Source organism: Bos javanicus, chromosome 20 (genome assembly GCF_032452875.1).
Source record: "Bos javanicus breed banteng chromosome 20, ARS-OSU_banteng_1.0, whole genome shotgun sequence".
NCBI classification, from domain to species: Eukaryota; Metazoa; Chordata; class Mammalia; order Artiodactyla; family Bovidae; genus Bos; species Bos javanicus.
In genome coordinates this window covers 9993914-10019468 of record NC_083887.1, presented here as the reverse complement: position 1 = coordinate 10019468, position 25555 = coordinate 9993914, and the positions used below count along the sequence as shown (strand labels likewise).

The window sequence follows — 25555 nt, the reverse complement described above, 5'->3', positions numbered from 1 at the left end:
ATCAGCAGTGATTTTGGAGCCAAAAAATAAAGTCCCTCACTGTTTCCACATCTATTTGCCATGAAGTGATGGGACCGGATGCCATGATCTTCGTTTTCTGAATGTTGAGTTTTAAACTGACTTTTTCACTTTCCTCTTTCAAGAGGCTCTTTAGTTCTTCTTCTCTTTCTGCCATAAGGGTGGTGTCATCTGTATCTAAGGTTATTGATATTTCTCCTGGCAATCTTGATTCCAGCTTGTGCTTCATCTAGCCCAGCATATACTTTTTTTTAATTGAAAATTAATACACATAAAGAAAAGTACAAAATTAAGTATACAGCTTAATGGATTTTCAAGTGAACAGTCTTGCTACTTATACTTGGCTAACAATTACTCTTTAGACTACAATATAGATTATTACATTACAGAAGCTTCCTTTGTGTTCCTTCTGACACTACACTCCCCCTCCTTCTCAAAGGTGACCACTATACTGCTTTCTTTCACCATAGATTAATTTTACCCATTTTGAAAATACGTCATGGAATCCTACGCAGGATGTTCTCCTGTGCCTTTTTCCCTACACATTTTTCATTTATCTCTGCCTTTACCTCTATTATCCCCTGGTACTTTCTTTGGATATAATTTGCTTTTTATTTTTGTTCTAAATTCATTCTTTCTTCTTTCATTCCTTTTAATGTCCTAATGTCCCGAGGTGGACAGTTAGAGCACTAACTTTGGCTTTAGCTCTCTCTCACAAGTTTTAGTGTCATATTTTCATTCAGTTCAAAATATTTTCTAATTTTAATCGTTCATTTTTTTGCCACACCAGTTAGAGATATATCACTTTTGTTTTTAATCTATGTTCTTACACTTAAAGTGTGTCTCTTATAAAAATAGTTTTAAAAAATGTAATTTATTAATCTTTACTACTTCAGTTAGAAGTAAATCTAATGTATTATTAAATTTATATATTTTTATTAAAATCGGGCATTTTCTATTTTAAGTGATGGTGGGAGAAGAGGTGTGTTAAAATAATCTAGCCTACCAGTATTAAAATTGAAGTCCCTATGATTCTGTTCTCATAAATATTTCGCTTTTATATTTATAGCCAAGGTAGCAATCAATGGAGGTTTCCAGAAACTCAAGCATCTTGATTTTTCAATGAACCACAAGATTACAGAGGAAGGATACAGAAACTTCTTTCAAACACTGGACAACCTGCCTAGCTTGCAAGAGTTAACTATTTCCAGGCATTTCAAAGAATGTATCAAAGTTCAGGCTGCAACAGTCAAGTCTTTGAGTCAATGTGTGTTAAGGCTGCCAAGCCTCTTGAGACTTAACATGTTAAGTTGGCTCCTGGATGCAGAAGACATCACGCTGCTTACTGCCACAATAAAAAAGCACCCTCAGTCTAAACATTTCATCCTTTCCTGGAAATGGATACTGCCATTCTCTCCAATCATTCAGGAATCTATTAGCTAAAATCTACTAAATCAAGAAAATTTTTGTCAGTAATTCTAAAAACTGTTGGATAAAATTTTGGATAATATTAATTATCCAAAAACTCATTAAATGCTGCATACAAAAGAGTAAAATGCATAAAGCATGTAATATAAAAAACCCCAAACAGCCTGCTTACCCGTTACTGAGCTTAAGAAACAGAGTATTACCAGTGACTCTGAAGTCCCTAAATGATCCTCCCCAATCAAAGATCAGCCCTTTAATCAAATTTACACATCCAACTCTTCATTACTCAGGTCACATAGGGCTTTCAGGCTAACTTCGGTAAACGGTAACAAAGCCACAGGGAGGGGTGGGGAGAATGGTGTATCCATGGTAAAGCCACAATATGCAAGGAATATTCAAGTTATTACAAAATGGCTAATTTAAGGACTGCATCTGTTTCACACATAGGTGTGACAAGAGATATTCCTTAATCCTTGTAGTGTCTGTTTTTGTACATTTAATTTAGTGTGGCAGGGTTTATGTATACCTTCCTTTTATCTATTGCAGAAGAAATAGGATTTAGGGCAAATGCTCATATTCTAGAGCCCTTTGATTCAGTGCTTATTGTAGAAGCAGAAAGTAGTTTAGAATTTAGCATCATTGGAAATTAGCTAAATCTGCGGTTTTGAAAATACTGAGTATCAATGTTTTTTTAGATGTTTGAGAATCTAACGTATACATTTATAATGGCCTTAAAGTCTTATGTATCCACTTTGCTCAAGAACATATTTTGTCAATGACTTTATATATAGTATTATAATATATATAGTATATATAATATATATATTATATATATATAGTATCATATCAGGTATTACATCTGATGTCAATGTCTACATCTGTGCCTGTGTCCAAAATTTCACTATTAGTTAATCAGTGGAGTGTTCTGAATGGCTAGAAGGCCATTCCAAATTCATAATGCTAGTGTAAGCTGGAAAACAACCATTCTTTTACACTAATTTTTATTTTTACTACAAAACATAGGGACTGTATATATGGTTATGATTCTATTTGTTTAAAAAATGTACTCTCATGTTTCTAGATGCATTAAGAATTTCTGCAAAGAATATACAGGAAAAATTTTAACAGTGGTAACCATTTTAAATGATTAGAAAAGGGATAGGAAGGCATTCCTTTTTCTTTTTTGTACTGTTTTTTGTTTTACAAGCGCCTGTTTTGTATTTAAAATATAAAATTAGTTTAGCATTACCACGTGAATAATTGCTCTGTAGAGTGAGATTACTGGAAGCTGAGAAGGGCTATCTTCTTGTCTGCTTTTATATCTAATACTTTTGTAATCAGAAAGGTTTTAAGTACTGTATCAGAGTCCAACTGGGAGACAGAAACCACCTAGTAACTTGGGGAGTTTACTGTTAAGAGTTATTTACTGTAATAGGCAATTGGAGTACCAAGGATTACTTGTTACTCCAAGCATGGACATAGGGAATAGCCTACTGGCTTTTCACATTAGGGTGCGACAGAGCACCCAAAGGACTGACCCCAGGACTGAGGTCTGGACCTCAAGAGAGAAGGCACAGCCATGGACAACAAAGGTTGGCTAAATTAAAGAGCTGCAACCCAAGAAGGTGTAAGCTTGGAGCACTTTGCTTAGAAACTTTGGGGGTGCCAGAGGAAGCCTTCTATATGGGGGTGCTAAGTGCTGCTGGCCACCAGGTACTGCGGAAGCCAGGTGCTACACATGGTGTAGAGACCATGAGCTCCACATACCTGCTGGAGAGGTACACTGGACCCAGAGGTAGGCCCGTGCCCCTCCTGTCAACAGCACCCTCTACTGCGAAGCTTTTCACGGTACCTGCTGACAAGGCAGGGGTATTTCCAAGGTCCAGATCCCCTACTGCAGAGCAGGCAGTGAAGGCTGGATTTGGACATGAAGGCAGTAACGCTGAAGTGGTACAAGTATTACTTATTACATTTCATAGTTCTGACCTAAAGGAAAAAGAACCTAGTTAAATTTAAGATTGAGAGCATATGTACATTCAGGTTCATCCTGTCACAGAAAAACTTCCTAAATACACAAGAATCTGGTATTAATGATGCATTTCAGGGAGAGGGGCAGGATAGTGGGCAGGGGAGGGAGGTTTACTTTACATACAATCATCTGAATTCTGCACTATATACATGTACTATTAAAAATGATACTTTACAAAACTAACAGGACTCCATGCAAATTATTTGTCCAGAGCTTCTGCTAAGGACTTCCAGTATAAAGCAGGGGCAGTGGGAATTCCTGGCAGTCCAGTAGTTAGGGCTGCTTTCACCGTCAAGGGCCCAAGTTCAATCCCTGCTCCAGGAACTAAGATCTCACAGGACATATAGCAAACCCCCCAACCCTGGAAAGCAGAGAGCCGCAAAGTATGACCACAGACTACAGACTACGAGCTCAGAGTATTTCTTACATTTTTAGAGGCCCACAAAACTGTCTCCTGTCACCCTGTTTGTTTAACCTACACGCTGAGCACATCATGAGAAATGCCGGGCTGGATGAGTTACAAGCTAGAATCAAGATAGGCAGGAGAAACATCAACAGCCTCAGAAATGTGGATGATACCCCTCTAATGGCAGAAAGTGAAGAGGAACTAGAGAGACTCTTGATGAGAGTGAAGGAGGAGAGTGCAAGAGCCTGCTTAAGATTAAATATTAAAAACATTATGATCATGGCATCTGGCCCCACTACTGCATGGCAAATAGAAGGGGAAAAGGTGGAAATTGTGACAGGTTTCCTCTTCTTGGGCTCCAAAATCACTGCGGACGGTGACTGCAGCCATGAGATCAGAAACGATTGTTTCTTGGCAGGAAAGTGATGACAAACCTAGACAGCATGTTGAAAAGCAGACGTCACTCTGCCGACAAAGGTCCGTATAGTCAAGGCTGTGGTCTGCCCACTGGTCACACTTGGTTGTGAGAGCTGGACTGTAAGGAAGGCAGAGCACCAAGGAATTGGTGCCTTTGAACTGTGGTGCTGGAGAATTCTCCCACTTGCTCAGGCGAAAAACCGTGGGAGTCATCCTGGACTCCTCTTTCCAGCTCCACATGGACTCTATTGGCAAACCCTGAGATCTACTTGGAAAATACACTCAGATCCAGGTCCTACTCAGCCTGCTCTTTCTTGAAACTTCTCATCTATTTTCAACAAAGCAGTCAGAAGCTTTTTTTAAATTATTTTTTTGGCCACACCACTCTGCATATGGGATCTTAGTTCCCCAACCAGGGATCAAACCCGTGCCCCTATAATGGAAGTGCAGAGTCCTCACCACTGGGCCACCAAGGAACTCACCCAGAAGCCTCTTCCAACGCATCTGATCACACAATACGTTTGGTTCAAAAACGTTCCAATGAATTCCTAGCTCCAAGAAATGTTGAAGACGTTGCAATGGTCTACATATGACCTGACCCCTGGCTACCTCTCTCTTACCTCCATTTCTTTCATCTCTCCTTGCTTACTTCCAGCCCAGCCAAGCTGGTTTCTTTGCTGTTCCCTGAACATGTAAACTCTCTTGTCTTAGGGCCTCTGCACCTGTGATTTTCTTTGCTTGGGAAGCTCTTTCTCTATACACATGAATGGCTCTCATTTTCTTTGATCTCTATTCAAATGTCACCTCAGTTAGGAGTTCCCTGTTCTTTTTTTAAAACAAGTGTCTCTGCTTCCAATCCCAATCTGCCCAACCCCCTTTCCTATTTCCCTTTCCTCTATGACGTGAATCACTATTGCTACTTTATAAATTTCACCTGCTTACTAGCTAGTTCCCACAACTGTAAGCAGGAACATTCATCTGTGTTGTTCCCAAGCACATAGAAGAGTGCCTCACACAAAGCCAAGTAACTATTTGCTGAAATGAATGACTTTCCTGAATGTACAACTACTCTCCAACCATATTAGGTGTTAAGGAAGGTAACATCCGAAACTCTCACAAGGCAAATAAGCTACCTTCAGAACTAAACTTAACCTGGCACATTTTAGGCAATTAATTTATTAGGTGCTTGTTATGAAAAATGATGAAACTCTATTTACCCTGTACAAAAAATTCTGTAAAGCTTCCTTATCAATCACTTGAATATTCACTTATGTATTCAATAAATACTAATATGCTCGGCACATGCAGTTTGCCCAAGCAAAACCTCTGAAAGAAATAGCACTTATCATATTAACATCTCCCACAGCTAAATGGACTAGGGAGAATCTCAGGCTATGGACACCAGTGCTTTAGACTGAACTAAACCAGTATTATGTTCTACCTCTCTAGAGAGTTTGAACAGAGAGACTCACATAGATACAGTCAAACGGATGGCAGATGGAACTGCAAGGCGGTGGTGAAGACAACGGCTTGGGCAATCATGTCAGGCAGGGTACGTGAGGAAGGTGTGGAGGAGGCTAGGAGACAGGCAGGCAGGCAGGCAAGAAAAGGTGCTGGAGGAGAATGGCAGTATGACTTCGGAGCAACAGAACACAGGCTTAGCGCCCAAGCAGCCAGGCCCAGTCCTCTGACATTCAGCTTCAGACAGGCTTTCTGCCCTAACCTTGGATTATCAGCAACACTGTTTTACAGTTGGTTGTATCTTTACAATACTATCCTTTACCCAAAAAAGCCTGAGTTGTTCTTTTTACATCTTTCCATAGGCTCCAACTTACCATATGTATTCCAAAGAAAAGCATTCAGATAGTCAAGTTTTTTTAAAAAGTTATTTATTTTTAAAGGCATTAATAAAAAGCTTAACATACTTACTAAGAAAGTTACAATATACAAATGGGCTCAGTTGCAATTTTGATGGATTGACTTTCTGCACTGTGTGTGACCTTGAGTTTCTTTTAATCATATTTCCGTTGTTCAGTTATTCAAACTGATTATTCCCTTAAAATATCTGTTTATTTAAGCATGAGTCACATGCAACAAGGGGAAATGCAGATGACATGCACCCATCCAAGTGTGCATGAAGAAAATGATGAAACATTTGTTCACTTCAACCAGGGCACATCAAAATACCATCTCCTTGGGAGAGAGCTACACCTGAATCTGAAAGATAAAAAACCTAAATACAATCATGAATCTAAACAAAACCTATTTTCATATAAAATCATGAAGAGAGAAAACAGCAACACCGTCATCAGGGCAAATAAAACTAGAATAAAAATGTGCTAATGTAAAAGACAATGTAATCCTAATTTCGATCTTTATGGGATAGTTAGGTATTTAGACAAACTGTGAGATTCATTTGAAGGAATAGACAAGAGTATTCTTTAAAAAAAATCTTAAGGACCACTGGTATCTGATTTGTCCTAACAGAATTTAAGACATGTTAAAAACAATGATAAAACTTATGTGTTAAAAAGAACAGTAATTAGACCAACACAAATGACATTCTACAATTACAGTAACAATAAAACCAGAAATTAAACCTAACTACCTAAAATTAAAATTTACTAAAAATTTCCAGAATTAAAAACAATTTTGAAATTTGGAATATCTAGAAAACAAGAATTCTACAGAATCAACTAAATTTTCAGAGAAAAATTTATGGTCCTGAAATGTCCATTTTAATAAATAACAGATAGGAAGACATGTTTAAAAACGTGTATGGAAAGCAGAGAGTGGAAATCAATCCTGAGTATATCATCTGGGTCCAATTTTAATTTCTGTGTTTGTTTTTCTTTATTTTTTTATTGGCTGAGTCTTGCCTTAGTTCCCTGATTAGGGACTAAACCCAAGCCACAGCAGTGAAAGCACCAAATCCTAATCACTGGACCACCAGGGAATTCCCATTTTTGAGTTTCTTATTCAAGCAGTTCTAACTATTTATAAGGATTCAGGACTCACTCTGAGCGATCTGCCAAAGAACAAAGATTTAAAAAATAAATAAAAAATTTTCATTTATTAAAAAAAAAAACAACTATCTTGCAGTTAAGCTGTAACTCTATTGGACTCTTTCATAAATCTACAATGTAGAATCTTAGTGATTTAATTATCCCTTACTTGAAACATTCTGTTAGTCTTCATCTCAGGATTTAACTCACTGTGGTAGCCAGCCTTCAACAGAGTCCCCAGTGATACCTGCCCTTATCTAATCCCCTCCCATTGGCTGTGGGCTGCACTTCGTCAAAAGGATAGAAAAAGGTGAAAGAGATGGTGTGTGATTCAGAGACCAAGCCATAAAGTGTATGGGGTGTTGATCACTCTGCACTGGGTTACTCACTCTGGAGAAGCCGACCGTTATCTGCTTATGAGGACTCTCAGGCTGCCTATGGAGGGTCCCAAAGAGCAAGACAGCCTCCTGACAACAACCATGAGGGGGGGCTTGAAGCAGCCACTCCAGCCCCAGAACTCTGAGATGATCATTGCCTTGAGGCTGATGCCTTGCAGTCTTAGGACAACCACCCACCTCAGTTGCCCTTGCATTTCTGACCCATAGAAACTAGAGATAAATAAATAAATATCTGCTGTTTCAAGGTGCTAAATTTTAGGATGATTTGTTATGGAGCAACAGATAACACATTCACCAATGACCTTGAGCTGTGCTTAAAAAAAAAAAAAAAGACTAAAAATAAGAACATGAAAGGATGGAATCACTGGAAAGGATGATGAAATAAATCATTAGCAGTGAAATAAACATCAGTGTTACACCATCCTTCAGTATTTCTATTCTGTTGTCCAAAATACCGGATTATCTTTCAAGAAGTGTTAATGGAAGTCTAGAGACACCATCCTTGTAATCTTTTTTTTTCCTATAAGCTTTTTTTGATCACAGTTGAAAATTCAGACCTTTTCATTTTTCTGTCCATAAAAGCAAAGAGAACAAAATCGACAGAGTCAGTTCAAAATTATTAAAATGAGGACTTCCCTGGTGGTCCAGTGGTTAAGAATCAGCCTTCCAACGCAGGGGACCTGAGTCCCATCCCTGGTCAGGCAGCTCAGATCCCATGTGCTACAGGGCAGCTAAACCCACACGGCACAGCAGCTGAGCCCACACGCCACAGCTAAGACCCGATGCAGCCGAAACAAATAAATGAAATAAAAAATGAAGAATCCGCCTTCCAATTCAGGGTATATGGGTTTGATCCCTGGTCTGGAAAGACCCCACATGCTGCAGAGCAACTAAGCCCGTGGGCCACGACTACCGAGCCTGTATGCTCTAGGGCCCATGCATCCCAACAGGGTAAGTCACCGCAATGAGCAGTCGGCACATTGCAGTGAAGAGTGGCCTCTGCTCACCGCAACTAGAGAAAGCCTGCATGCAGCAATAGACCCAGCACAGCCAAGAAAAAGATGAAAGAAACAACTGATGCCTAACCTCTCATGACGGGTTAAAAAAATCTGACCTGAAAAAACTCTGAAATCTCACTCCCATTCACTACTTTCTCTCCTCTTTGACATTCCATCCAGTCTATGCTCTAAGCCCACCTAGACTTCAAAACACTGTGCCCGATACTGAAGACATGATGGAGAATGGGGTCTAGTGCCTTATCGCTAACAATGGAGGGAAGACAAACACATAATAAGGATAATATACAGTGACAAATAAGCAGAAAACAGAAGAGGGGAACTAACACAGACGGGGAACGCGTAAGAAGGCTGAGTAGCATCAGAGACAGGGGCATCACCTGGGCTAACGCAGGCCCTGAAACACACTGTCCTAATGCTCCAGTTTGTATGTTCTCTGACTGGAACACTTCAACCCAATTCACCCCTTGCCTAATCTTTCTATTCACCTTTTTAGACTTAGCACTTAGCTAAACAACTTTAATTGAATAAAAATGACTTTAATCGAAGAATGAAATATAGGCAACTACACAGTTAAGTGTGAGGATTTATATTATTTTAAAAATACCCCTCCCAGGAATGCATCGATTTGGAAAAGATGTTTTTTGAAATTTGCTTTTCAAGGTAACATAGAAATATCCACCAAGAATCATAATGTCCATACTTTTTATTAAGAGTCACAGCACAGAAAGTTACCTTAAGGCTAAGACAGAAGAGAATCAAGCACTATATAAAAGAAGGTATTTACTAATGTTATCAAGACACCAAAGGTTACTGAACTAAAGGAACAGTGACATAGCATACAAACAATCTAACAGAATGTGTCAAAACATTAAAAATGTGATGTTAAGTGCAGATATGTACACCCACACACAGGCACAAAATACTGATGACAAACGTATCAAAATATAGATGAATATGGACCAAAAGTGTAAAATAAAGGCGAAATGGTTGTCTGAGGAGGCCCTACAAACAGGTGAGAAAAGAGAAGTGAAAGGCAAAGGAGAAAAGGAAAGATATACCCGTCTGAATGCGGAGTTCCAAAGAATAGCAACAAGAGATAAGAAAGCCCTCTTAAGTGATCAATGCAAAGAAACAGAGGAGAATAATAGAATGGGAAAAAAACTAGAGATCTCTTCAAGAAAATCAGAGATACCAAGGGAACATTACATGCAAAGATAGGTACAATAAAGGACAGAAACAGTATGGACCTAACAGAAGCAGAAAGCTGAATGCCGAAGAACTGATGCTTTTGAACTGTGGTGTTGGAGAAGACTCTTGAGAGTCCCTTGGACTGCAAGGAGATCCAACCAGTCAATCCTAAAGGAAATCAGTCCTAAATATTCACTGGAAGGACTGATGCTAAAGCTCCAATACTTTGGCCACCTGATGTGAAGAACTGACTCACTGAAAAAGACCCTGATGCTGGGAAAGACTGAAGGCTGGAGGAGAAGGGGATGACAAAGGATGAGATGGTTGGATGGGATCACTGACTCGACGGATGTGAGTCTGAACAAGCTCCAGGAGTTTGTGATTGACAGGGAAACCTGGTGTGCTACAGTCCATGGGTCACAAAGAGTCAGACACTACTGAGTGACTGAATTAAACTGATCCTTACTGTATCACAAATCAAAAAGCAAGTCTGATTGTCTATAGTGATACAAAATTTCATCTCTGATTCTAAGGATATCTCTTTAAAAATTTTTATTTTTTAATTTATTTACTTATTTTTGGCTGCGTTGGGTCTCAGCTTAGTTGCCCTGTGGCATGAGGGATCTTAGTTCCCTGACCAGGGGCTGAACCCATATCCCCTGCATTGGAAGGCGGATTCTTAACCACTGGACCACCAGGGAAGTTCCTTAAGGATCTCTTTATTGTAAAGGTGTGTTTTGCCTTCCACACCACCAACCAACAAGTATTTGCTGAAAAGATACTTTGACATCATGAGGATTCTAGAGGGGATACAGATCTACCTTATATCAAATAGTTTTGCATCAAAATGTCTTTAATATAGTTTTACATTAACTTTTTTACTTTTCAACATTTTAATTTTCAAACATATATTTGCCACAAACTATAAAATTCATATAAAAGTAAGATTCTCTTTTAAAATGATGGCAGACTTACTCCTTAATTGAAATGTGAGTACCTTCCTTCTTTTTGACTTTGTTTGAAACCCTGTAAGGAAAATAAAGGAATTTAGAAGAACAGAATACACATTTTATATAGAAGTAAACATTGTTTCACATATTTCATTAATTCTCTTTAATAAAATATCATCAGAAAATAAGTTTATAGCCTTCAAATGTGCTTTAAAAAAAAAAAAAAGGTGTTTTTTTTTGGATGTGGACCATTTTTAAAGACTTTATTGAAGTTGTTACAATATTGCTTCTGTTTTTGTTTTGCTCTTTGTGGCCCCTAGGCATGTGGAAACTTAGCTTTCCCACCAAGGATCAAACCTGCACCCCTTAATTGGAAGGAGAAGTCTTAACCATTGGACATCTGGGGAAGTCTCTGAAAGGTGCTTTAAAGTAAACAATTTCCTCAAGATGTCACGAAGTCTAAGATATACATACAATGTGTCATACTCATTTATTAAAACCATTAAAATGTTTTGGCATTAGACAGAGGCACTTTACAGGTGAAGAATGGAATGTTTGCCGCTTTTCCTGGTCTCAAAGCACAGAGTCCTGCTCCTGGCTTCCGGCCTCGGTGCCTGCTACCTTCCCCCACACATACACTAACTTTCTAGTTCACTAATCTCTATCTTTGAGGCCATAAGATGTATTTAAAAGTGATTTTTTAGTAATAAGTACCAAAGTTAGAGCCTATGCTATGTTATTTTAATAATATTACCCTCATTTATTTGCATTCTGTTAGGATTTCTAGAAAAAGAAAAAGGTATAGGTTAAGAGCTAGACCCAAACCTCTGTTGCCCATATGGGAACACGTTAGCAATGGAAAAGTTGTCAAACATGTATGCTTCTGTGGAGCAACAGTTAAGCACTGCAAGCTGAAGGCAACAGTCTCTAAAACACATGTAAAGCCACTGGAAAACATGACAATGAATAGTAGCTTCTTCTGTTTAATGGTAACAATTTCCAAGAGAAAAAAAATGCAAGACCTAGAAAATGGGAATTTGTTTCTGAATATGAACCTACGTTTATATTTTAATTTATACAGATACCCAAGTAATGCCTCTAAAAGTAAAGATCATTTTCTCTGGAACAAACTAATCATAGCTTAGTACTGAATTTGTGGCAAATATATCAGACAAGGCTCCTCTCCCAGGAACTGTTGCTTGGAACTGTGGAAAGAAACAGAAATAGCTGCGGTTTGCTGATCAGGACCGGTGTTCAGCCTGTTGAGGACTTCCCTGGTGGTCTAGTTGTTGAGAATTCACCTTGCAATACAGGGACACAGGTTCAATCCCTGGTCTGGAAACTAAGATCTTCCATGGCGAGGAGCAACTAAGCCTGCGAGCTGCAGCTACTGAAGCCTGCACGCTATGGAGTGGGCAGGCTGCAATCACTGAGCCTACATACCACAACTCAGAGAGTCTGTGCACCACAACGGAAGATCCTGCACACTGCAGCTAAGACCCAACAAGCCAAATAAATAAATATTTTAAAAAACATAAACAACAAAGTCTACGGAAAATCTGCTAGGTTTTAACAACAGTTGAATCAAGTACATGAAATATGAATATTTGAGCACAGTTAACTCACTGTACTCACTTCAACTCTAACTTTCATCTATGTCATCTTTCAAATCAAATATATTCTAACGCATTAGAACATCCCACTTTTAAAAAATACGCTTATTTATTTGGCTGTACTGAGTCTTCATTGTGGCATGAGGGAGCTCAGCTGTGGTATGTGAACTCTTAATTGCCGTGTGGGGGATCTAGTTCCCCGACCAGGGATCGAACCTGGGCCCCCTGAACTGGGGGCATGGAGGTTAGCCACTAGACCACCAGGCAAGTCCCAGAACATCCATATTTGTAACTGCTCTTCATCAGAGTTATAAAAGATGAAAGCAATACGGTGTATAACTATTTTAAGGCTGTGGCAAAACAGATGTTTTCAAGTTGCACTCGTGGCAATACACATGAAAAGAATTGTGAAAAGTCGGTCAATAGTATCAAAAGTTATTAAAATGTTTTTTTAATTAAAAGTTTATACTTTTTGACCCAATAATGGTACTTCCAGATATCATACGAAACTAATCTGCAAGAAGCTTGCTAATGTTTAACATTTAGCAAATGATGAACTTATTCTGAACCAGACACTGTTCCTGATTCTAGAGATTCAAGGGTTATAAGACAAAGTCCCTGCTCCCATGGAGCTTACATTCTACTGGAGGGAAACAGTTAAACAGGTAACGAAAATCATACCAGAAACAGTAATTGCCACACAGAGAATCTAAGCGGGGTGATACAATAGAGAGGAAGGGTGGATCTCTTCTAGCTTAAATATTTCTAGGCAAGATGGAATTTCAGTTAAGATCTGAATAACAAGTCAGACAAGTTAACTATAGGGTAACAGCTTTCCAAACTAAAGAATAATGAGTGCAAAGGTCCAGAAGACGGTATAAACCTGGACGTGAGCAAGAAGAGAGGCCAGGGTGGCAGGAGTATAGTTGAGTAAGAAGAGCAGGGAATAAACTGTGGGCAAAGAACCTGACAAGATACGGTGCATCATCTTTGCAAACCACAACGAGGGTTTTGGAGTTTAACCTGTGACTGGAAGCTATCAGAGGGTATTAAAAAAAAGACACGATATGCTTTACATTTTAAAATATCGCTCTAGCTGCTGTATGCAGAATGGATTTGGCAGAATGGGATGTGAGATTTCATAAGCAAAAAGAATACTTGGGATCTGGTGCAGTTAGGTGAGAGATGTTGACTTATCCAGAATATATACAGAGCTATTACAGCTCATCAACCAAAAAGACAGGTAAGGGATTTGAACAGACAGTTGTCCAAAAAGATTTATATATAAATGGCCAATAAGCACATGAAAAGATGCTCAACGTCATCAGTCAATAGGGAAATACAAATGAAAACCATAATAAAGTATCACTTCACACCCACCAGAATGGCTATGATCCAATAAGGAGGCAACAATACATGCTGGTGAGGAAGTGGGGAAACAGGCCCTTCACACACTGCGTGAAGCTACATAGGATGATGTGGTCACTCAGAAAACAGCACAATGGTTCCACTAGAGTGGCCTTTTGAGCCAGCAATTCCATTCCTACGTCTATATCCAAGAAAACAGAAAACCACTGTGTCCATATAAACTTTGTAGACAAATGTAGAGAACAGAATTATTCACTGTAGCCAAAAAGAAGAGACAACCCAAATGTCCGTCACCTGATTAATGGGTACACACAATGTCTTACCATCCACACAGTGGAGTGCCATTCAGCAGTGGCAGGAGCATCAGTACACGCTAAAGCAGAGGAACAGCAAGAAACACAGGTCAAGTGAAAGAAGCCAGGGGCAAAGAGTCGTGTATTGTACCATTTCATCTATATGAAATGTTCAGAATAAGCAAATCCTTAGAAGGCAGATTAGCAGTTGCCAGGAGGTGGGTGCAGAGGATATTACTAGTGACTATTACCAGGTATGGCTTTTTTAAAATACAAAATAAAAATATTCTGGAATTAGGTAGTGAGAGTGGTTGTACCTTTTGAATACAATTTAAAACCCAATTAATTGTACTTTTTAAGAGTGAATTATGGGACTTCCCTGATGGTCTAGTGCCTGACTCTGCACTCCCAGTGCAGGGAGTCTGGGTTCAATCCCTGGTCAGGGAACTAGATCCCACACGCCACAACCAAGATCGGAGATCCTGAGGGCCACAACTAAGACCCTGTGCAGCCAAAGCAGTGCATAAATATTTTAAATAATACATAAAATAGTCATTATGTCTCAGTTAAAAGAGACGATAGTATCCTGAATGGGTATAACAGCAGGGGAGTGAAAGCAAAGTGCACTGATTCAAGATCTGTATGGACATAAGTCAACAGAATTTTCTTACAAATTGGTTGAAGAAAGTGAAGGAAAGTGAGGAATCAATTAATGCTAATTCCATGCCTGTGCCTTGAGAGAGTGGTGCTGCTGGCGCACCAACGTCACTGCTTTCTGAGACGTCAGAGGCTGTGGGAACGGCGGTGTATGAGATGACTCTCGTTGTCCGGTGCTGGTGAGATGTGTTTGAGATGCACCTAACAGCCAGCCAGGTGGTGGGGGAAAACAGCCAGCTGGATAAACCAGTCTGATGTTCAGAACTAAACATCTGAGAATTTAACAGTACAAACATGGCATTTTAAGTCCTGGAGTAGATGAGGTCACCTAGTGAGTTTATAGCTCGAGAAGGGGGCTATATATATTGGGCATGAGGGATCTCACACAGATACTGGGTGGAGGAGGAAAAGCTGTCTACGGAGTCTAGAAGGAGCAGCCGAGAAGAAGACTTAGGACTAGCAGACTACAACATGTTATTGAAGGCAGGAGAAAAAAGTGTAGTCAAATAGATCAAAACATTGCTGAGAAGTAAGAGATAAAGCAGAGAACTGAAAAACGGAGTCAGCAATCTGGAGGTAAGAATCTGAATACAGTGGGGAAGACAGAAGTCTACCCGATAGACCTGAAAAAACGATACAAAGTAAGGAAGCAAAGAGGACAACTAGACGTAACTTTTTAAAGAAGTCTGTTTATAAACGGGAGAAAGAAATGATGTGGTAACTAACTAGGGAAGTTAGAAAGAATATAGTTGAAGTAAACGGTCACTCAGTTTAGTGAAACTGGCCACCAAAGGACTGATGAATAAGAAAAGCAAATTTCGCTATTCTTCTGTGTGTGGCTGTGCTTTGTTGCATGCAGAATCTTAGTTTGCCAACTAGGGATCAAACCTTTGCTCCCTGCAGCTTTAAATAGCTATACTGTTCAAACTGAAGGTTTTGTGGCCACCGTGTTGTCAGACAGTAGTTAGTATTTTTTAGCAATAACATACTTTAAAATTAAGGTTTGCACACTGTTTTTAAGACATCATGCTATTATATACATTCTAGAATACAGTATAATGTAAACATAATTTTTGTATGTACTAGGAAACCAAAAGAGTCACATGCCTTGCTTCACTGAGGAATGCCTACAGTTTTTAACTCTAAGGATCTACCTAACGTAAGAAACCACTTTTTAGTTACAAGCAAAACAAAGTCACAAAACCACAAAGTGACCGTCAGGGAAGATGCTGAGTGATCACTTACCATGTAATAACCAGTATGATAACCACTCATGTACCAAGAGATTAACATACTTCCCAAAGCATCAGCATCATCCAGAGAATCTGGACATATGGGAGGTGGTGGGGGAATCATCTGGAAACAGAAAGATATACTTTAAAGTCAGTAGACAAAAATACAAAGTATGGAAATGTATTTCATGTACAGAATGCTCAATGTTAGTTGTATCTTTCCTGACATCCCATGTCATCTCTTGGTTAAATTTTTTTTTTTTAAATCTGGGATTTGGAGAAAGCTAACCAGTAATGAATAACAAAAAAAGACCAATAAAATTAAACTGAACAAGAACCAAAAGACAACAGGTCCCATAAAATATTTAAACATTTTGCTTTCATTAGACCTATTTATCTGTTCCATTATGAATCTACAGGTAAAAAACCAAGGATAGATACTTCTATGATTTTCCTCAAAGAACACCCACATAGCATTTCAAGTAAAGGTTCTGGCTAGAACATCTATACTGCCCCCACACCAACACAGTTTGCCAAAACAACTGTCTTTGTATTTCACCTATTACTGATATTTAAAAGTCTACCATTAGCTATCCACAGTCTACATGCCTTGAAAGGTAAAACACTGATCCCTAAGCATGGTGTCATTAAATCCTTCTAGACAGGAGCTACTTCCCTTAGAACGAGACACTTCTGCCAGGAAGGAAGCACGCACAGCAGGGATCAGAGCCGGGTCCCTAAGAGGACTGAGTCTGGGCATTAAAAAGAAAAACCCGAAGGTTTAGCCTGAACTTTTACCCATCAGAACCTGGCCACAGGGATGGTATACAACGACATTTCCAAACTACCTGTGTTCTGGCTAAATCCCAAACTCTGTATGAAAGTACAGTTTAATCTGAATTCTTTTGCACTTACTGGTGGTCCAGCAGGAAATGGAGGCAGCCAGCGTGACAGGAAATGCGGTGGGGGTGGGGGTGGCGGCGGTGGGCCACTGAAGTTTAGACCTGACTATAAAGAGTATTTCAAAGGAAAATTTATTTACCAGTTTTAAAATGTAAAAAGCAAAAAAAAAAAAAAAAAAAACCCCAAAAACCCAAGGTCAAAAGATTCAAAATAGCTGCCCAGAATAACATCTATATTATTCATATCAAAAAGGTTAGATAGAATTTCACATACCAAATGCTGACATCATACAGATTCTTTTTTTTTTTGGCCGGGGGGGGGGGGGGCGGGGTGCGGGAGGAAGGGAAGGAGGGCCATGCTGTAGGGCATGTAGAATCTCAGCTCCCTTACAAGAGATCTAACCCTCACCCTCTGCATTGGAAACACAGTCTTAACTGCTGGACCGACAGGGAAGACCCTAGACTCACAAATTTAGATTTTTCTCACTTCCTTTCTATATAGACAGTCAGGAAGTAAAAGCAAAATAAGGAAAAATTTTCATTATCTAGTAAGCAAGAGATCAAATATTCAGCAAGACGTTTCAATCATGTAAGACTATCTCTCCCACAATTTCATAAACTAAACTGTATCATCTATTGGATGTCCTTTCAGTTACACATGCTAACTTAAGAGTATGTATTATAAAAATATATATTATAAACTATAAACCTCTTCCTTAACAAGGAAATCAGCTCCCTGAGACCAACAAAGCATTATGTACATAAACTAAGAGGTCTGATCATTCTGAAAAACGTAATTTAATACAAATTTCAATAAGGAGCTCTCAACAGGAAATCCTAAGAAAAAGTTTTAATGTCATGCTTGATTAAAAAAAATGTTTAGTATTATTATTGCTTGAAGAAATCAATGCTTTAACAAGACAACTGGATAGGGATTTGGATTCTATGACAAAGGTAAAAACCTTTTTTATTTGTTACTGATAACCAAAAAAACTGTAAGTAAAAACAGTATTTACATTTTACTCTACAAAACAATCTGGGAGCTTCTTTGGATTTCACCTGTACCAGATGTAAATACTGGGTTCTCTTCCAATTTTTATATACCTTATGCAAGTGCCATAAGGAACTAGAGTACAACATCCAGCTGATGATAAAATATTTTCAAATTTAAGTTTGCTAAATTATTACTCTAACACCTATACTCAATAAAAATTGTTGGGAAAGGCATTACTGTCTTATTTCCTTTTCAGGGAATTCTTGGTACCTATTCACAACACGTGTAGAAAGCTACAGAAGCTTCATGAGGGAGAGCTCTGGTGGTCCCGGTGGCCCGGGTTCAAGCCCTCGTCAGGGAACCGAGATCCTGTGGACTGCATCCACAGCCAAAAAAACACCCCAACAGTTTAATGAGAAAAGCTACAATTCACTTAATGCAGGGGCTGAAGGTTCCAATACTGTTAACCACGTCCTGGGAAACCTTTCCTGGATTGAAGTTTACCTTTCCTGGTCCCAGGCCTGATCTTGGCATACGGGGTGGTGGAGGCAGAAAAGAGTTCCATGGAGCAGCTCTCGACCTGATGTTATTTGGTTTATTTAGAGGAGACCTGGAGGAGTTCTCACTTTCATCTGTTGAAATTTGACTTTCATTTTCATTCTTTTAAGAGAAAGAAATATACGTATTTTTGTTATAAAGGCATCATTGAGAAAAATTTAAAGCTTCAGTGGATCAAAGTTTCTCATCTAGTCTCTGCTTCTAAGAATTCTAATTTTTTTATCCTTACCTCCTGAGCATTTTGCTCTATATTAGCTACTTCAGAGGTTGGGGAAAGTAGATCAGACAAATTTTGCTCCTCTCTATTTCCATATCCAGTGTAAACCACAACACAGGTTTCTCTCTTAAAATCAATTGAAGCGATAGTAGCTGGGTAAATGCACCCGTCTTCTGACCAAATGGCACAACAGTTATCACCAACTTTCCACTGTAAAAGAAACCAAAGACACAAACACATTCCTTAAAAAAAAGTAAACTGTAATCCTGTTTGAGTGGGGTGGAGTTGGGGGTGGAGGAGGGAGTCTCCAGTTAACTGTTCTGGGAGACAGAATGTTACAGAGAAAAAGATTTGGGGCCCAAAACACATAAATTTGAATTCTAATCGAAATACCACATAATTCCGTCATTTATATAATCATGGACAAGTTTCTTAATTACTCTGAGCCGTGTTTTCCTCATCTGTTAAGTGGTTGTAGTATAATCTGCCTCACACATGTGCTGTGACAAACAGAGAGGATGGGAAGCATGACAAGTGTCCAGTATCCTGGCCCAGCGCACAGCAAGTTCCCAATCACACATCAGCTCTCTTCCCCCTTCATAAAGTGAAAGTAAAGTTGCTCGGTCGTGTCTGACTCTTTGAGACCCCGTGGACTGTAGCCTACCAGGCTTCTCCGTCCATGGGATTTTCCAGGCAAGAATACTGGAGTGGGTTGCGACTTCCTTCTCCAGGGGATCTTCCCGATTCAGGGATCTAACCTGGGTCTCCCGCATTGTGGGCAGACGCTTTAACCTCTGAGCCACCAGGGAAGAGTTTAGCTCCCCCTTGGTAAAGAGGACACTAAAGCTACTAGTGAGATGCCAAAATAATTAATTACCTTCTAGGTTGACTGTTTAAATAGGAGAAGCGACTCTACCCAGAATATGTAGTCCCTGGGTATTAACAGTTTTAGGATTTTGAAGGAAAAGGAGGACACATCTCAGTTTTAGAAAAGTCAAACACTGCCAATTCAGTGTAAGCCCTCAGGTACCCCTCCCATGAAGCACCACCTTCCTCCCCGCTACCCCAACATACAGTAGACACTGTCCTGAATTTAGCATGTGTCATTCCCTCCTAATCCCTTATGGTTTTATTAACATGCATGTTCCTGAACAATAGAAAAGTTGAGGTGCTTCAGAAATTTTATGATTACATGTCAATGGAAAACACTGTACTAATCATTTAATTAAAGATATTTTATACTATTTAATAAGGACTGTAACAAGAAATGCTCAGAAGTTAAATCTTGTGGTTTTAAAATAACCTGCTTTGAAGGACTTGTGGTGTTCTTTCTTTGGCTTTTATTCTTAGCAGATTTTCTCTTAGGTGTGCCTTTTGGTTTTTCTGAGGCTTCGGAAATGTCACCGTTCTTCAGAGCGTGCTATGAAAATGTGAATAGAAATGTGTTACAGAGTGATATATTATTAAAAAGTCACAATGTAACTAAGCCACTACAAAGTGGCCTCCAGGCCCTACCACCTCAGAGAGGCTCTTTGTCACCATCCCACAGGCTACAGAAACTGCTCTTGAAGATATCATATACTGATCACCAGCTCTAAGGACCCTTTCGAGCAAGTCTCCCCACTCTCAGCCTCTCTGTCAATCATTTTTCTTGATAGTCACAGCATTTTTGATGACATAGCAATGCAGAGCCCTAATGCTTTTATTACTTCTCTCGTCAAGTTTTAAACTTGGGCATTCCCAATAAGAACTGCCATCTTTACCTGCTTATGATCATCTATTCCTGTTACTTCAATTATGCTTACTATGCTAACAAACTTCCAAAACTATTATCTAGTTCTGGCTTTTCTCCTTAGTTCAATATTTCTGACCACCAATTTCATATCTTCACATTAACCCCACCACTAAAAGGAAACTATCTCTTGCCCACATCAGTTCTTTTTCTTTACTCAGTCTACTTCCCCCTTCAATATCACCAACCCATCCCACATTCAGCCCTATTTTCATCTGCATTTCATGGCACTCTCTTGGTAACTCTGGCTGTCATACAAGTCAGACAGTCTAAATGTATGTGGGAAAGCATGTTACTGGTCAATTTAGAGTTCATCCATGTTATCAAGGATGACATGCAGATCTCCTCTTTCCTTCATACTACAGGAGTGACCAGGAAAGGAAGTAGACGCTACACTTGGTGCTCTGCAGGGGAGTGTATGCTGTGCCCAGACTACTGACGGGCCAGGCATGATGCTCAATGAGACTAAACACCTCCAACAGCAGAGAAAATGATCATATTGGACAACTGTGTAAAAGTCTTGTTTAGGTTGCAAAAATACATGCTTCACCCTGCAAATGAACTGTGTCTTTCTTGACATTCATCACCATCAGGAACACTTGATACCTCATAGGATTTTGGGAGGATTAAATTAATTTAATGCATGTAAAGCACATGGAACAGTGCCAGGAACACTATAAACACCTGCAAATACTCGTTACTGCACTACGGCTATTTATCATCAATATTATTTCAATAAGGGTTTGTTAAATATTTTAAAAGTATAATTTAGACTGTCCTTCCACTAATCTGAAATAGAAGACCCCAAAAGTTTGATATAGTGTAAATATATTCAAAATAATGTTTGAAAACTACTTAAATTGCCTCTGTTAAAGAGATGACATATGGTCAGGTTACCAACTTCTGAAGGAAGCTAATTAATTTATCTGTTATCCTTTAATCTTCAAAATTAGAACTGAATAATATGTACTGTAACACTTTGGTGTATGTTATCAATTTCTTCCCAAATGAGTATACATGAGGAAATAAGGAAAAGAATAAATAAACATTTCATACCTTAAATGAAGCCACAGCTTTATCATATGCTTTTATCAAAGCTGTATCATCCCAAACGTCAGAATCATCACTCTGGGAAAGGTAAAGAATAAAGATAACTCACGTTTGGTTGTGTTTCATCAAGAATGTGTGTGAGGAACAAGAGTTAATCCAGACATAATGTCACACTAAAAAGGGGTATTTTATAACCTAGATAAATCACAAGAAGCCCATTTGCTTAGAAATTATGTGACATTACCCCCAAAGCTAGACACAAGGAAATGTTCTAGGAGTGCCATGATGTAAATACTCTACAATGTAACTCTTATCCACCAAACATAAGTGGATCTGTTCAGGGGTAACCCAAGTTTCAGTCTTTTCTAAGAGCAGATGAAGGGGTTCAGTCTGGCAGAATGGGAAAACACCCGGCCATCAGCTCAGCTGTATCTAGACTCTGGGAAGGCCGTTCTAACCACTGACTCTGTGGTCCAAAGAATATTTTTTCCTTTTGACCTTACAGTGTGTCTAGATTGTTCAAAAAAAAAGAATCCTCAAAATGTTTAAAGATACAAACCATTAAAAGTGATTTATCAATTAATTTTAATTTTAAAAGGCAGTGATATTAAATAATCAATACCTAAAATAATTAAGCTATTTCTTTTTATTTATATTTAATCCAATCCAAAAAGAAATATTTTTGAGCGCCCACCATGTACTAAGCACTTTTCACTGAGAGGTACATGAAATCATGTTCTCAGGAGAGATGGTCTAATCAGGGATATAAGACATATTGTCACACAAAACAAAAGAATGATATAAAACAAATACAATAAAATACTAAAATGTGAAGTCAAACAATAAGCGTTTTAATGCAAAAGTGGGAAGGAAAGGCTGAGGAAGAATTTTGCCATAAACTCCACTCCTGGCGTGGCGACCCACAATCAGGAGGAAACGCAAAAACCTGCATCTTCTTCCTGAGGAGGAAAAGGTCTGAACCCCAAATTAGGTATCCCAAGTTTTAAGACCAGTAACTGAGAGATGAGTCACCAAAACATCTAACTTAAAAAACAAAGTGGGACATCCCTGGTGGTACGGTGGATAAGAATCCACCTGCCATGCAGGGGACACGGGTTCAATCCCTGCCCTGGGAAGACCCGACATGCCGTGGGGCAGCTAAGCCTGTGTGCCACAACTACTGAGCTTGCGCTCCAGAGCCAGGAAACCACAACTAGAGAAACCTGTGTGCCCCGAAAGTCCGTGCTCCACAACGAGAGGCCACTGCAACGAGAAGCCCATGCCCCTCAACCAGAGAGCAGCTCCTGTTCTCTGCAACTAGAGAGAGCCCTCGTGCAGCGACGAAGACCCAAATAAATTTTAATTTATTAAAAAGTCATTAATTAAAAATAAAACGGGTTACTATTAAAAAACAACAACAATAAAACAAGGGGTTTTTTATCTACAAGTCACACAAAGGAACAGAACTGAGGACTGGCTCTGAAAGGGTTCCCATGCTTGGAACCCCTCCTCCCCCATAATACCGGTGCGGAAGCAGCTGGCTGAGAGGTGCCCAGACTTTCTGTAAGAGGCTCATGTGCTTATCTTAAAGTGGTGGTCTGCAGGATACACATGCGTGCTAAGTCGCTTCAGTCGGGTCCCACTCTGTGTGACCCTATGGACTGTGGCCTGCCTGGCTCCTCTGCCCATGGGATTCTCCAGGCAAGAATACTGGAGTGGATGGCAATGCCCTCCTCCAGGGGATGTTCCTGACCCAAGGATGGAACCCAAGACTCTTACTTCTCCTGCACTGGCAGGCAGATTCTTTACCGAGAGCCCCACCTGGGAAGCCCAGGCATTTAATTTATCATCTGTCTGGTGACCGGCTAGGACACTGAGACCAGAGGCGAGGAACACCGTCTTTATGCTGTCTGCCTCACTCCAGCCTACAAGGGCCATCTTTGCCCTCTGCTGCTCTCCACAGCACCAGTTATCTCCCACAGGGGACGTATGCACATCTGATGGCCTAATAATTTACGTCTGGTGTACTGGTTTTTACAGCTGCAGCCCAGGGTGGGCGCATGTTCTTGGGTCCCACAGGACCAACAGTCAAAGAAATGGTCCTTGGCAGGCTACTGCCCCCAGGGGACTGCACCAATAACAGACTGAAATACACCCCAATCTTTCTGTGAAATAGGCCCATTGCTTGTCCAGAAAATTAGGCTTGAGGAGAAGGCTTCTAGTTTGGTGCATGTCAGGGATCTATGGAGATGCTCAGAGGCTGCCAGATGCAACATTTTCACCCTCTCTGTCTGGCTCAAGCTCACTGTACTCTCTGAATGAAGCTTAATGTAACATGTGACATCAAAGGCACAATGTGGAGGGGAATAAAAATGCAGAGCTCTAGAACCAATTCAAATTCAACTCATTATCAACTTAAAATAGAGGACTATAAATATAAGTTATTATATGTAAGACTTGTAACCACAAAGCAAAAAGCAAAAATCTATAGGAAATACTCAAAAGATAAAGACAAAAACATCTAAGCATACCATTAGATAAAATGATCAAACCACAAAGGGAGAGGAAATAAGGAGACAGAAGAACTATGAGACCTCCAGAAGTTTAACAAAATGGCAGTAAGAAACCTACATAACAATTACTTAAAATGGAAATGAACAAAATTCTCCAATCAAAAGACAGCCTGGTTGAATGGATTAAAAAAAACACAAAACACCTATATGCTACCTACAGGGGACTCACTTCAGTGTTTACATTATTTTAGGTATCACTTATAATAAAGTAAGGAGGAATGTGTATGTCCAAAGACACAGAAGGCCAACAGGTACATGGAAAGATGCTCAACATCACCAATCATTCAGTTCAGTTCAGTCGCTCAGTTGTGTCTTACTCTTTACAACCCCATGAATCGCAGCACGCCAGGCCTCCCTGTCCATCACCAACTCCCAGAGTTCACTCAAACTCATTTCCATTGAGTTGGTGATGCCATCCAGCCATCTCATCCTCTGTCATCACCTTCTCCTCCTGCCCCTAATCCCTCCCAGCATCAGAGTCTTTTCCAATGAGTCAACTCTTCACATGAGGTGGCCAAAGTACTGGAGTTTCAGCTTTAGCATCAGTCCTTCCAAAGAACACTCAGGACTGATCTCCTTTAGAATGGACTGGTTGGATCTCCTTGCATTCCAAGGGACTCTCAAGAGTCTTTTCCAACACCACAGTTCAAAAGTATCAATTCTTCAGCACTCAGCTTTCTTCACAGTCCAACTCTCACATCCATACATGACCACCGGAAAAACCATAGCCTTGACTAGATGGACCTTTGTTGGCAAAATAATGTCTCTGATTCTTAATATGCTATCTAGGTTGGTCATAACTTTCCTTCCAAGGAGTAAGCGTCTTGTAATTTCATGGCTGCAATCACTATCTACAGTGATTTTGGAGCTCAAAAAAATAAAGTCTGCCACTGTTTCCACTGTTTCCCCATCTATTTCCCATGAAGTGATGGGACCAGATGCCATGATCTTTGTTTTCTGAATGTTGAGCTTTAAGCCAACTTTTTCACTCTCCTGTTTCATCAAGAGGCTTTCTAGTTCCTCTTCACTTTCTGCCATAAGGGTGGTGTCATCTGCATATCTGAGGCTATTGATATTTCTCCCGGCAATCTTGATTCCAGCTTGTGCTTCTTCCAGCCCAGCATTTCTCATGATGTACTCTGCATATAAGTTAAATAAGCAGGGTGACAATATACAGCCTTGACGTACTCCTTTTCCTATTTGGAACCAGTCTGTTGTTCCATGTCCAGTTCTAACTGTTACTTCCTGACCTGCATATAGGTTTCTCAAGTGGCAGGTCAGGTGGTCTGGTATTCCCATCTCTTTCAGAATTTTCCACAGTTTATTGTGATCCACACAGTCAAAGGCTTTGGCATAGTCAATAAAGCAGATGTTTTTCTGGAACCCTCTTGCTTTTTCCTGATCCAGCGGATGTTGGCAATTTGATCTCTGGTTCCTCTGCCTTTTCT

At 39.7% G+C, this 25555-nt stretch overlaps 2 protein-coding genes across 10 annotated transcripts in view; one reads left to right on the top strand and one right to left on the bottom strand.

Annotated features, from left to right (window-relative positions):
• Positions 1 to 3658, top strand: part of NAIP (NLR family apoptosis inhibitory protein) — a 42151-nt gene extending 38493 nt beyond the window's left edge. For all 7 annotated transcript variants that reach the window (XM_061393333.1, XM_061393325.1, XM_061393327.1 and 4 more), the window contains one exon: positions 1088 to 3658. In XM_061393333.1, the coding sequence (XP_061249317.1) occupies positions 1088 to 1461 (374 nt within the window). In that variant the 3' untranslated portion in view covers positions 1462 to 3658. The remainder of the gene's footprint in view (positions 1 to 1087) is intronic.
• A 2507-nt stretch (positions 3659 to 6165) lies between these two features.
• Positions 6166 to 25555, bottom strand: part of LOC133233483 (survival motor neuron protein) — a 28642-nt gene continuing 9252 nt past the window's right edge. The window contains exons 2-9 of one of the 3 annotated variants that reach the window (XM_061393318.1): positions 21541 to 21612; positions 19996 to 20112; positions 18705 to 18902; positions 18422 to 18577; positions 16937 to 17029; positions 16035 to 16145; positions 10884 to 10934; positions 6166 to 6515 (exon numbers count right to left, since the gene is read on the bottom strand). In XM_061393318.1, the coding sequence (XP_061249302.1) occupies positions 10887 to 10934; positions 16035 to 16145; positions 16937 to 17029; positions 18422 to 18577; positions 18705 to 18902; positions 19996 to 20112; positions 21541 to 21612 (795 nt within the window). In that variant the 3' untranslated portion in view covers positions 6166 to 6515; positions 10884 to 10886. Of the gene's footprint in view, positions 10935 to 16034; positions 16146 to 16936; positions 17030 to 18421; positions 18578 to 18704; positions 18903 to 19995; positions 20113 to 21540; positions 21613 to 25555 lie in introns of all 3 variants that reach the window. The other 2 variants (XM_061393319.1, XM_061393320.1) reach the window with 2 other exon arrangements.